The sequence below is a fragment of the Stegodyphus dumicola genome, chromosome X1, assembly GCF_044657685.1.
Source record: "Stegodyphus dumicola isolate Sdum_Otavi_A_Nest chromosome X1, ASM4465768v1".
NCBI lineage: Eukaryota > Metazoa > Arthropoda > Arachnida > Araneae > Eresidae > Stegodyphus > Stegodyphus dumicola.
The window spans coordinates 98904628-98918548 of record NC_140780.1 but is presented as its reverse complement, the minus strand read 5'-3'; the positions used below and the strand labels follow the sequence as shown (position 1 = coordinate 98918548).

The 13921-nt window shown below is 33.2% G+C and overlaps 1 protein-coding gene across 1 annotated transcript in view; it reads left to right on the top strand.

Annotated features, from left to right (window-relative positions):
* The window catches only part of LOC118197693 (transcription factor E2F1-like), a 200928-nt gene that overhangs the window by 117261 nt on the left and 69746 nt on the right, over positions 1–13921 (top strand). The window contains exon 3 of the mRNA XM_085807189.1: positions 4570–4661. Within this exon, the coding sequence (XP_085663315.1) occupies positions 4570–4661 (92 nt within the window). The remainder of the gene's footprint in view (positions 1–4569; positions 4662–13921) is intronic.

The following is a 13921-nucleotide window of genomic DNA, read 5'->3' as shown; positions in this document are numbered from 1 at the left end:
TCAGCTAAGGCCAAGATGAATTCATCAAAGTCTGGGCATTGCTTTTGGTTGGCTGGTTCCTTATGTACTGACATCAAGGAAGTCACTTTTTATAATTTGGTATTTCAACTACTGAGATATTTTCTGGTCTGGCATTTATTTGTCTTTTGGGAGAGTTTTTTTTTTTTGGATATAATTGAAGCACTGCTATGCTGTTACTGTTGCCAGTCTTATAAGCATAATGCTTATAAGTTGGTTGTCTTATAAGCATATCTTAATGCATATCTACCTTCTTGGCATCCAGGAAGTCTTCCAGCACACTCACGAACTGTTTGTTCTTGGAGATGCATAATGTTGATGAGTAATGGATCACCTGTTCTCCTCTGCTGTCAATTATACAAACTGGTCTCTGCACCAAGTATTACTGCTGGTAGGCACAAATTTGAGTAATTATTGTAAATATTGTTGTAAAGAATTAACAATGCTGTAAGTAAGCAATTTATATTTCCTCTTACATCTTATTTCATGTGTTTGTGGCTCAGTATGTCACTTGCACTCATACATTCTTATATACGAGAAATATCTCGTAAGAAATATCTGTTCTTGTATGATGTATCACTCCTTAAAATTTGCCTTGTGGGATCTGTATAGTATTTGGGCATTGTTGCATTGCCTCATTTAAGCTGCCGGTTGACAAGAAATTTAAATGCAATTAAGGTGATTAGGCGCTTCTGTAATATGCTACTTACTTTTATTTCAATAGCATTATTTGTTACACCATACACAATGGTAAGATGTCCTGTCATATTTTGCAATGAAATTGAATTTCTACTAATTTTGCAGGTTCTTAGATGGAACTAGCGTACCACTGACATTGATTAAACTATTAAAAAAATCAAACTGAATTAAAACTTGGAAAGCTTCGAATTTAAGTGTTTGTATGCAGTTGTTCTACTTAATTTAATAATTTGTATTTTTTGTATAATTGTGGTTTTTATCTAATTATACATTCATACTATGTTTATTTATCATGACCTCAGGGGATGAAAAAAATAAATGATTGTAGATAGTTTGTTTTAAAAGATGCTTAAAAGTAGTGTTTCTCTTGTATGTATAAGTGAGTTAGGTGATCAGATCACTCGATACAGAAGTCAGAACTTTTGTCTGATCCTGTGTGTAGCAATTATGCAGCAAACAGCATTGTTCTGTTGCTAGCATAAATGGAAAAATAGTGTAGGAGTAAAATTTTACTTAAGATATTGAAGTACACTTACTAAGTCATTTCAGATCCAAAATTAGCAGATGAAGATAAACAGGTGAAAAATTCATGAGAGGGGTATAAGAAAGTTTCAGGTACATGACTGCATCCATTGAATAAGGAGTTTTTCTTCGCAAAGTGGATGAGAAATTTCGATTGCATGCAAACTTGCAGTCAGCTTTTCAAGTTGTGGCTTGGCATTGACTGTAACCATGATGGTATGTTAGATGAATTTTCTGACAGTACTGTTGATCCAAGTTGTTGCTTTGTTCAGTACTGGCATGAAATTTCTCTTAAGTTTTTCACTGTAAAGGAATACATTTGTTATCTCTGCTATTTTTTCTTCTGAGTTTTCAGTAATTGCAAAGAAGTCTTCCTTTGAATGTGTAAATTTTCTGTTTTTAACTTCTGGGTTATTTGCTGATTTTCTTTTGTTCTCGAAGGTTTTCTTGTAAAATTGGACATTTGCAATAAGAGCTGATACAACAATACAACAGCGCATTTTAGTTTCTTTCTTTTCTCAAAGTTTACATCTGTACAGAAGCCTGCACATCACTCACCTTTCCATTTTGAAGCAATTATGCTGAGTGTGTCCAGTTTCTGGCATTTATAGCATTAGGTTGAGCATTTTCTGTGTAAAAATTTCTTAAGCTGGGCATTAACATTGTGGATATTACATATATAAAAGACTGTATCACCTTCTCCACTCTTGACGAGCTCAAAGAAAAATATTGGTAATGGTTGCTCAATACCAATTTTTGTATGTTTGAATTGTTTCACATGCGCAACAGGAAAGTTATCATTAATGAGGTCGTATTTTGTTGCTTCTGCATAGATCGATGTGGGCAGTCTGTTGGTAGTTAATTGCCTTGTTGCTCCCATACTGTTTGGTATGGAACAAAACTGGTGTTTCTGAGGTATTCCTTAATAATATAGTAGTTTACATTCTTTCTTGCATTAATAACAAATTTCTTAATGTAAAAAAATTCTGACATCTGCAAAAATAAAAAACTTAAAGTAGAATTGCATTAACCCTCGGAGTAGCATGGGATTTGGGATCTACTTATGAAGAACGGTATTTAAACAGTGATTATTTGCTAAATTTTTAAAATTAATTATTTGTCTCTGTTTCTATAAATGTCTATTCATTCAGATAATGTTTAGATCATTAAAATAAATAATAAAGCAAAATATTTTAAATAATAAAGTTATATGTACCAAAAGGAAAAAAAAATGTCATGCCCAGATAAAGGTGGTCATGCACCCATGGTGTAAAGAAGTGGTGCTTTCTGGGCTGTTATTAAACAAAAATATAAAGATCTATACTAAATGTTTTTTTAAATATTTTCTTGGCTGTTGTGATTACTCAATTAACATGTTTAGGCATAGAATGCAATTTTCTATTCTTTTCATGTTTTTACTTATTTTTTTGTGTATTTTCACCAATGAGAAAAACTAATTGTTCCTAATTGTGTACTTTAATGTAATTTAATATACATAATTTTTTGAAAATGTGTTTGATTTAGCTGACAGAAGGCAATAATAGACAGCCATTACTGCTAGGCTGTCAGTTAATTTGAGAATAGGTTGTTCTTTAATGTAGTTTTCTGTTGCTGTGAAATGTGTGGGCTCATGATGTCAGGTTTTCTTACAAAGATCTTGAAGAAGGTTTCCATTTTGAAGGATGCTTTGCTATCATAAAATCCATAATCTAATTTTAATTTGTTCATCATTTCAGAAATTTGCAAATTATCTGTAGCTTTTGGAAGTTGAGAAAAATATGCAGTATTATTGAAAAGTGGTTTGAATCACTGGAACCACTTCCTGGAGCATTATCTTTCCACTCTCTGAGGATAAGACCTAAACCATATACTACCTAATGTAATTTCTTCCAAAATAAGCAAAAATAATGCATAAATAAGCCTCTTCTAACTTAAACTGAGAATAATATCTAAATTAACAGATTAATTCAAAAAATAAACTCTTTATTATTCTTGAAAAAAGTTTCATACATGAACTCTTTTGTTATTAAAATACTTAAACAGAAATGAAAACATTGAAATTTATGCTAAAGTAGGTATATATTTTTAAAGGTCGTGGACCCTGTAACTAGAGAGAAAATAAATGTGCTCTAGAAACATTATGAATGATGTATTTGTATACAAATTATGTATTATACTCGAGGCATAATTTACCAAAATTCAATGCTTTCATGAAATCCAGTAACTTTATTCCTTCTCTGAATTAGTAAATTCTGCCTAAACTATAGACTCTTCACAAGAACTGATCACTGAAATGCAGTAAAGTTTCTCTAAGGTGAACCTCTAAAAGTGGCCTCTATTTCTCAGAATGTAAATAACATTATTAAACATCACCAATAATCATGTTATTTAAGGTGACCACCTCCACTGAAAAACAGAATCATTTGAAACGACGGTATTCATCTTCAGAGGATATCATTAAATTTACGATGTGTGAGTAAATTATGATTTTTTCCAGCCCTTTTTAAGCCCTCTTTTTATCCACATTAGATCTCTTAATGGTTTCTTGTTTTGAACAATGATTATGCTGAATCTGTTAAAGGTTTATGGTACAGTGCTTGCTTCTGTGTTGTTAAAATTACATCCTCTTCTCCAACAAAGTTTCCAAATTTGTTAAAAAGTCTTAGACATAAAGAATTTTAAATCTTCCAGCTGTTCCACTTCAGATAAGGATCTGGATTTTTTCTTTCATTTATATTACAATATGAGGATCTCTTCAGATTCTTCAACTTATTAATGGCCAGTAGCACATTTGTATCACATACAAATTCTTTTCATTTATAAATTCCCTTTATAGAAGAATATATTACTTGACTCAGTATTGACTACCAAATTTGTAAAACATAAAATCCCTATTTTAATGCGCAGATTGACTTTCTGAATTTACATTGCTTTTTGGTACTTAGGCTGTTAGTATTGGAGAAGGTTTGTAACACAAATTTTGTATACATTCGTTTCTATTGATGCTGCCTGGCAAAATGCATTATTTTAATCGGAATGCCCAGCAATTTCAGTATGTAATGAACGTGGAAAAAATAAACTACAAAACTTGTTAATTGGAATTTTAAATTTAAAAAAAAAAAAAAAAACTTAAATTGTATTGTTTAACCAAGGATAAGATATTTTGTAATCTTTTGAAATATTTTTGGTGATATTTGAATTTTTTTGGTAACTGTGAATTGCTGTTTTACTTCACATATTTTCTTTGTATTACAGTTGCATTTGAATTAATTTCTGTTTTAATTTATATGTATGTTAACATCAGCAATGGTTTCTTATGTGAATTTGTAGGTAAACCATCAACTGAAAAAGCCAGGTATGATACATCTTTAGGCCAGCTTACTAAGAAGTTTCTGAAATTGCTGTCTGATGCATCAGATGGTGTAAGTACTACAGATTGCAACTAAATTTTATAGATATTTTGTATTTCAAAGAATGTGTTATACCTTTATTATACTAAAGACATTTTCATCATTTAGTCCCCCCCCCCCACATTTTCATTTAGCTTCATCTTCCATTTGAGAGTATTTAATTTTAATGAAGTACAATATGTTTATATTAATTTGCATAATTTTTCTTAATCTTCAAAGGATTTTTTCCAGAATCTCATCCACAGTTTCCAGATTATTAGTATTCTTTTAGAAATACTGAGCACATTTAAACATTTTTGGAGCAATTCATTGAAGAATTTAAGAAAGCAAATGTTTGAGAATAAAAATTTCTGGCAGCAACTTATTATTTGAAGTGAGACATATAGTCTGCCTTTTTAAAATTTATTATTCTTTCAAAATAACACATGTAAACAAGTTGTTGATTGATGGATAGGCTTTTGCATGTCCTGAAGGGAAATGTTCCTATTCCATAATTCAGAAAAATTATGTAATGCATAGTAGTAAATTTTCTAAATGTAAAATAAGCAACAATATTAATTTGGAGGGAGGATCATTGCATCTATGTGGAAAGAAGGCTAAAAAAAAATTCCTGAAAAAGTTACATACTGTTTCTAATGTTAAACCATTGGGAATATGGGAAAATCTGAAGATGCAGAAATCAATTGCAAAGTACATCTGTAGCAACAATAAATGAAATAATAAAACAAGATTTATATATTAAAAAGGCTAAAAAATTCATAACGTTCACCAGCTATTGCTGATGCATATGACTCAACGCAGAATAATTTGTAGAACCATGTTTGAAAACTATTTAGCAGAAGGTAAATGGAAGTGCATAGTTATGGTCTCTGATGAAGTGTGAGTTTACCTAGATGAGTGCAGCAAAAGGAGGTCTATTTATTATTGAAAATGAAGAGAAAAAGTGTACATAGTATCATCAATGCAAAGAAAGTTTCAGTAAGATGTTATTATTGTCAGACAGTTCTCTTACATACAGTGGAAAATTAAAAATAAGAAAAGTGGAAGAACAAATTAAAATAACGGGCTATCAAGAGAATGTTTTGCATCTGAAATTTACAGAGGAAATGACATTTCCTTATTCCAATGACTTTCAAAGAGTGAACTCCACCTAGCAACAAGGTCATACTGCAAAAAGTATCAATCACTCCATTCCATGAAAAATTGAAAACTCATACAGATGTTGCATATATATCTTTTCTCTGATTTCTGTGAAGTTTTCTGATGTTTCACATATGGACTGTTGTGGCTTTGGTCGTTTGAAAAGAGCTCTTTGTGCAGACCCTCGGTAATTGATGGTCTCTGGGAAGTATTGGAAGAGGAATGGTCAACAAGAGCAACAAGGTCATACTGCAAAAAGTATCAATCACTCCATTCCATGAAAAATTGAAAACTCATACAGATGTTGCATATATATCTTTTCTCTGATTTCTGTGAAGTTTTCTGATGTTTCACATATGGACTGTTGTGGCTTTGGTCGTTTGAAAAGAGCTCTTTGTGCAGACCCTCGGTAATTGATGGTCTCTGGGAAGTATTGGAAGAGGAATGGAAATCGATGATCCTGGAATTTTTATGAAAAGCCATTCTATCATGGAAATCATGATACAGATGTATAGGTCCGAAAACAGGCTCTCAGATCGAATGTTTTATAAAGAAAAACACTCTTTACACCTTAAACATTAATTACATGCCCCCAAAATCGAATATATTAAATTCTGTGGAAGATTTTTATGTTAAATAAGTATTGTTTCAAGAATTCAATAGCTGTAAAAGGATTGAAAAATGGGCAAATTCACTCAAAAGTGGAAACACTTATTCACACATTTTAATGGAATATTTTCATACCTATATGAAAAGTAGTGATTTGTCATTGTGTTAAATTTAAGTGCAAAACTAAAATTAAAATGAAATAAATTGTGCTTCAAACTTTGCAAATGTTGATGGAAAAGTGAATTGCAGCAACATGTATTCCCCCCCCCTCTCCAAAAGTGGCATGTGATATGTTGGAGTTAGGCAGAATATAGCATGAAAACCTGAGTGTAAGCCAAAGGAAAGGAGGAAAATAAATGAGGAAAACAAACTCATCTTAAAAACAAATTCATCTGAAGTGTATGTTAAATGAAATCTGAAACATTTAGAATATGTTATGGAAAAATTTAAAATACCAGTTAACTTTCCTGCAACAAACACTGTGGAACAGAAATGTTACAAGCATTCGCTCAGCAGATAGAATTAAATTCAAATGCTTATCAACCTATCTGCTTTAATAAAAAATTATAATTCCATTAAGAAAACTGCTGTGCTTTATTCTTTTGAGTATTACATTTGTTGAGAAATTAAGTAAATTAATTCAGAAGGAAGCTAAACAAATAAGTTCATTCTTTACCAAATTTTATTATCACCCTTTACTAAATACAAATTTACGAGCTTTCTGCTTTTCTTCAGTTATAAATATGCATTAATATGTATAGTGAGCATGCAAATATGTCAGGATATATGAATGGATCAAACACAATGCTTCAGATTGTAAGAGCACATATGGCATAAGAACATCTTTTGCAGTAGCATATCAAATAGTTTAAAAGCACTGCTTTTAATACCAGTTAAGTTTTTTTGGTCCTATGCATTATCCTCGTTATTTTTGTCACCTCCATACAATTCTTTTCTATGCCATCATGCTGGGTTTCATGCCAAACTCAATTATATTATAGCTTTTCTATCTACCTATACAATATTCTCTCTCTCCTTCTAATGTTTGTATTTTTCCTGTCAGGTGTAGACATCATTACTATACTGCCATATGCATGATGCAGTATGCTTCAGAATGTACATTTTGCAGTGGCATTTGAATACCTCCATTCTATTTAGTTTTCCCCATTCACTTTTATATATTATCGTGTGCTGTAGTTCCTTGTTTGCAAGGTTATGTGTGTAAATGTATTATTTTTAATATTTTAAGGTCTTTACTTTACAATGATTAAAATTATATTTATTTGTGCTTTTAGTTTTAGAATGATGTGAAAAAAACTGCATTCTCATTTGTATGAGAAATTTAACTTTTAAAAATATCAAAGTCTGATAAACATCTAATTTTGAACGTAGCTGAAAAGGTATTTTTACTACTTTTGTTTACACGATGTTATTTTAACCTTAGTAATGGCAGTATGTATATAAATTGAAATTCAGAGAATGCTTTCCAGTCCATCACTGCTGGTAAATTTCTCAAATGAACCATCCTCACTTTTAAGTAGTGAACTATAATTCCACAGACTGAGCACTTAGGACTCCACAGAAGTTGCATTGTTAGAATTTTGATAAATTGTTAAAGAAAATAATTTCATATGCATTACTTACTGGTGTAGCTGGTCTTGGCAGGTTATTATTGAACTATTAATGTATGCTTATACAAACTATTTTTTTTTTAGTGCCTTCAAATTCTGTTTATGGTAAAACATTGGGAGGGGGGGGAACCTCTCATTTTAAGTGATTTCCCATGTGATAGTATTCATTGAATATGTGCACAAAATGCTCATAGTGTACAAATTCATGTGAAAAAATAATTGTGTGTATATAACTAACATCTCCATAATGAAAAAATACTGTTCTTATTAAAATATCTTTGCAGCATTTGATTTTTATTTCAGGTTATTAAAATGCTCATTAGCTAACTTTTGTATGCTTAAAATTTTCCAAATTCTAATATTAACCCCTTCGCGCCGATTGTCACGTCTACGTGCCAGCAATGAACACACTCACTTCCCGGCCATTTTCCCGTTCAGCCCCGACTGTCACGTATTTGTGTATTTGTGTTATTTCGGACATGTGTATGCCGATTACGTCGGCATACAGATGTACGAAATGTCCTCATCATTATTAATCCTTAACCCCTTAACTGCCGCGGGCGTATATATACGCCTTGCTCAGCCGATGCGTTAACTGCCCCAGATGCGCCCAGAATGCGCAGCCGATGCGTTAACTTTGCGAATAATTTTAGGTGTAGCAGCGCAAAGCAAATGATAGCAGTTTGGAAGGACGTATATATACGCCTGGGGCAGTTAACGCATCGGCTGAGCAAAGCGTATATATATACGCCCGCGGCGGTTAAGGGGTTAATTAATTAATGTCCTCATCTTCAATGTCGTTATTACGAGTGCAAGGAATGTAACATAGGACTGTGTGTAGATCCCTGTTTTCAAATTTTTCATACGAAAAGAGAATTTTAAGTAATATATTTAGTTTTCAGATGTATAATGTTAAAAGTCATAAAATGGTGAGTAATGAAAATAAAATGTGTAAAATATGCATTTAAACAAGAAATAAGGTAATTAAAAGTATATATATATAAATATCTATAAAGCAAAAGCCGTTTAAATACTCTATAGAGCATTATTAAACAATGTGTTGATACTTCGGAAATTTCATGGATTTAGGCTTAATAGCAAAAAAGCCCCCGGCCCTGGACAGACGCTCGCGTAAGACACTGCCGGCCTCCACGATAAGCGCGTGTTTGCGATACCCGGCACGAAGGGGTTAACATTGCATTCTTTACTCAGTATTTGTCATTGCTTGTGGTATGTTTGTATGGTAAAATTTCTGCTGTATTTTTTTTTTTTTTTTTTAATTCTCATAATAATAATAATAATGGAGCTCAAAATAGTTTCGTTTTCTTATATTGTTTTCATCATTTCCTTGTTACACACTCATGAACGTAGGTATGTATTTTAAAGAGTACTTTCCATACTAATCAAATAACAAAAATGATCTATTGGGTCTTAAAGGGTAAAAATTTTACTATTTTTGGTCTTAGTTAAAAATCTGGATGATAAGTTGAACTGGTTACAGTGAATTTTTTCATTAACATAGAATGTCTACTGAAATCTTCTTCCCATCATGCATATGGCAGTATTTTTGTTTTTGTTAAATTTTCTCTTATGGTGCAAAAAAATTTGAAAAAACAAAGAAGTTCTGTTTTCTGATTGTTTACCTTTGTCTTAATTGTAGATGTCAAAATTAATAAAGTAAAATTAAATAGAGTTTCAATTATTATTTTTGCTAATAAAAACACTTTTTTGTGAGCTTAAACAATTTTTAAAATTGCGGTTAAATGAAAGCATTAAAAAATCTAACCATATGTTTTTCCTGTCTGCATTAAAATTTGATGGTAAATTAAATTTAAAATAATAACATTATTTGTTAACAAATTCTGCTTCAACACAGTCTCTGAGTAATAGAAATTTTGATTTACACTTGTAGGATTTTATGTTAATTTATACTTGCAGGATTTTACGTTAATTATTATGATTTGAAATTTTATGATAACTTCATTTCATAGCCTTCACCAGAATGAAAATTAGTTGCTCGAGTTCTTAAGCTGAGGGTTTAAATGGTTTAGAGTTTATAAAACTAATTATATGTACCATAACTGATAATAAATTCTTAGTAGCATTTGGAAAAGAGTACTCCAATATATGTCAAATAAAGAGTGTGTGTACCACAAGGAAACATGCTAGTCTTGATTCTTTGTTTATTTTATACATGTGATTTCATGAAAGAACACATGGATGAAAAAAATTTCTTATGGTTTTATGCAGATGATGCAGTTTATTTATCAAATCCATGAATGAAAATCATGCAGTGAAAAAACTTCAGGGTGTTCACTCCCTGTCTCTTAGGATATACCGTATTTGACGGCATATAATACGCACAAATGCTATTTTTAGTCCGGATAAAGGTCTAGACACACATAACTTTTTCTACATCTGCCATAATTACTTTGCACATGCGTGAAATATCTGTCTCCAAGAAGCGCCAAAGCTCGAAGCTGATGTCGAAGTTCGAACAGGTTTGACGGTCACATTACGTCTATGGAGCCTTTCCTTCTTTACATATACTTTCTCTGACTCAACCAACACACGTGTCGGTATCGGTGCTACTCTGTATAAATGTGTCGGTATCGGTGCTTAAAACTATTTAAAAAAATACTCTGGAAAATATGACTACAGGAAACAAGAGATTAAGCTATACAATTCAGTATAAACTAGGAGTGTTAAACTATGCCAAAGTGCATGGAAATAGAGCAGCAGCAAGGCACTTCGATCCACCACCTACTGAAAAAATAATACGCACTTGGCGACTGCAGGAAGATCAATTGAAGACTGTTAAAAAACAAAAATATAACCTTCGATGCCCAGCTCCATCTTGGCCTGAACTTGAAAATGCCGTAAAAATGTGGGTGATAGATAAGAGGAAATCTGGGATAAGTGTTTCAACTAAAATGATAATCAATGAGGCCAAAGGCAGAAAAATATGAGGCAGAAAACATGGGAATCGGAACTTTTCAGGGTCTGAGGGCTGGTGCTACTTGTTCATGAAAAGGCAATGTGCACAAAAACAACTATTGCACAGAAAATGCCAGCAGATTATGGAAAAAAAAAATATTAGCCTTTTATAGGTTTGTTATAAATGCACGCAAGAAAACTTCTTTTGAGCTCGGTCAAATAGGAAGTATGGATGAAATTCCACTCACATTTGGTGTACCATCCAACAAGACTGTGAGTATTAAAGGGTCTAAATCAATAACCATAAAAACCACAGGTCACGAAAAAGCCCGATATATGATAGTTCTAACATGTTGTGGTGATGGCACAAAACTACCGCCGTTTTTCATATTCAAAAGAAAAACTCATCGGAAAGAAAAACTTCCAACGGGTGAAATTGTTCATGTTCATCCGAAAGGCTGGATGGACAAAGCTGGAATGAAACTGTGATTACAGAATGTATGGGCGAGGCGACCTGGTGGACTCTTAAGAAAACCCTCTCTTTTGGTTTTGGATCAGTTTAGCACCCATAGAACTGAAACCATAAAGAATAAAGCAAGAGAAAAACCCAGGTAGCTGTCATTCCTGGTGGACTGACTAGCCAATTGCAGCCTTTAGATGTATCGGTAAATAAGCCATTTAAGGAAAAAGTGCAAGAACGATGGAACAAGTGGATAGGAGAGCCACATCACGCCCTCATACCCTCAGGTAGAATGAAGCGGCCTTCTATTTCACAAGTATGCGAGTGGGTAAAAAGATCTTGGGAGGACGTAAAGGCTGAAGTAATTGTTAAGTCCGTTAAGAAGTGTGGAATCAGTGATGCTCTTGACGGAACAGAAGACGACGCATTATTCGAAAAAGGTGATGCTGTCGATGACAGAAACAGTAGTGATGACGATATTCTCGTTTTCGATTACGATCATAGTGAAAAGGATTTTTTATGGTTTTGAAAGTGATTAAAGTCTAATTTCATGATATGCAATGTTTTCCTTAAATCTGTGTTTTTTTGCTGTTTCTGCTTTATTTTGTATTATGTTTGATTGCTTGCCGTTCATTCATTTATTCATTATTGAAATTTACATATCATGTTCAAAATAGCTTGCCATTTTTAATTTTCCTTAATAAAAATATGTTTGGTAATTGCATTCAATGATTGTTTATTTGGCTTTTACGAAACGTAAGGACTAAAAAGGAACCACATTTTAAGTTACCGCACGGACTATTGAAACTTTTTTCCTTGTGTGTGGCCTTCTAAATAAGGGTGCGTCTTATATGCCGTCAAATACAGTAGCTATTATGCCAGGCGTAGAAAACTTGTGTACTAAATGGCATATAGCTATAGCATAAAAATAGCAGTTTCTCTTACTATGAAGAAAACATACCAAAATGCAACTCTGGAAAAAGCTGTACCTATTAATTCCCTGTGTGGCATGACTGCCTTTTGCCTTTGTCATGAGATCTTTTGTTACTTGGTAAGTATGGGGATGTAAAGGTTCATAATGGATTGAATGCATTTCAAACTGATGATAGCTTGATAAAATTTATTTTTCCAACGGAACACTTTACAGTTCTGGAACTTTTTTGAGAAAGTAATCGTACAGCTCTTCTTAGTATGAAAGAGCGTAGTTACCACTTCAAACTATTAAGAACCATTAAATACACTGCAATGCAAGGAATGTCTAAAGAGCAAAGCTCACATAGAGATTTCTCAGTACTATACTCAAAACTCTGATCTAAAAACTGAGAACTTTTGATACTTTGTTTCTATACTGGTGTAGAGCAGGGATGTCTTTTCCTGCTTTTGTCAGTTACAGATGTTTCTCCAAATGAAAAATTCATGAAGAGAGAGGCACTTTGCCTCTTGACGGAGAGACAGGCACTTTTCCTCATGACAAAGACTGGTTGAGGCCAGAAAGCTTGATCAGTGGTCAGTGCTAAATCAGTGAGCGTAATCTTCAAATCAGGAGAAAGGCTCATTACATGTCAATAATTAATATAATATTATAATAATATAATATTATTATAATTATTATAATAATTATTTAATCAGTATATGTGGGAGGTGGGGCTTATCAATTAGCAAATAGTATGATGATACGTGATGCATGCAGTACAAAATACAGCTACAAAATTTTAAAGACTGGCAACATTTACACCATTTACTCTAAAATTCTTCTTATGAGAACAAAACAGCAATCTACTGACCTGCAGGTGGTCAGGATGTTGCAGGCAAAAACCTTACAGATTGCAGGAGCAGAGTTCGGAAACGTGCCATATCTGAAATCTGCTTTCACATAATAGAGATATGTACATTGTGCCCCCCCCCCCCCAGTAAAAGAAGTAGTTCTGTATCTCCTGCTGTACTGGGCCAATTGACGAAATTCAACTTGCATTTTTCATGTCTTGAAAGCATGACTTAGGATATGTATTAAATTTACGAGGGCCATCCAGGAAGTAGATTACGTTTCCGTCTGTGTCCGCTAGGGGCGGGGCTAGCGCGGCCATCTTGGGGTCAGAGCGTTGCGCAGCTCAGTCTGCATCTAGCCGTGCTAGTGAGAGGTTCGTGCTGTGCTCCGTTCAGATACTGTGACGGTTTGAAATGTCTGCGTTAATTGAAAATCCCGCGAGCTGCGAGGTGCGCTCAGTAATAAGGTTTCTGACTGCAAAAAACTGTAAACCGATAGAAATCTATCGGCAGCTTCGTGAAGTGTATGGGGACAACATTATCACTGAAGGTGGAGTGCGTCAGTGGGTCATAAGATTTCAAAATGGCCGAACCAATGTTCATGACGAAGATCGAAGTGGGAGACCCAGCATAGTGACCGCCGAACTTCTCGAAAAAGTCGATGCTAAAGTCCGTGAAAATCGAAATTTCACAATAACGGAACTTTCTTTGAGTTTTCCACAAATTTCGCG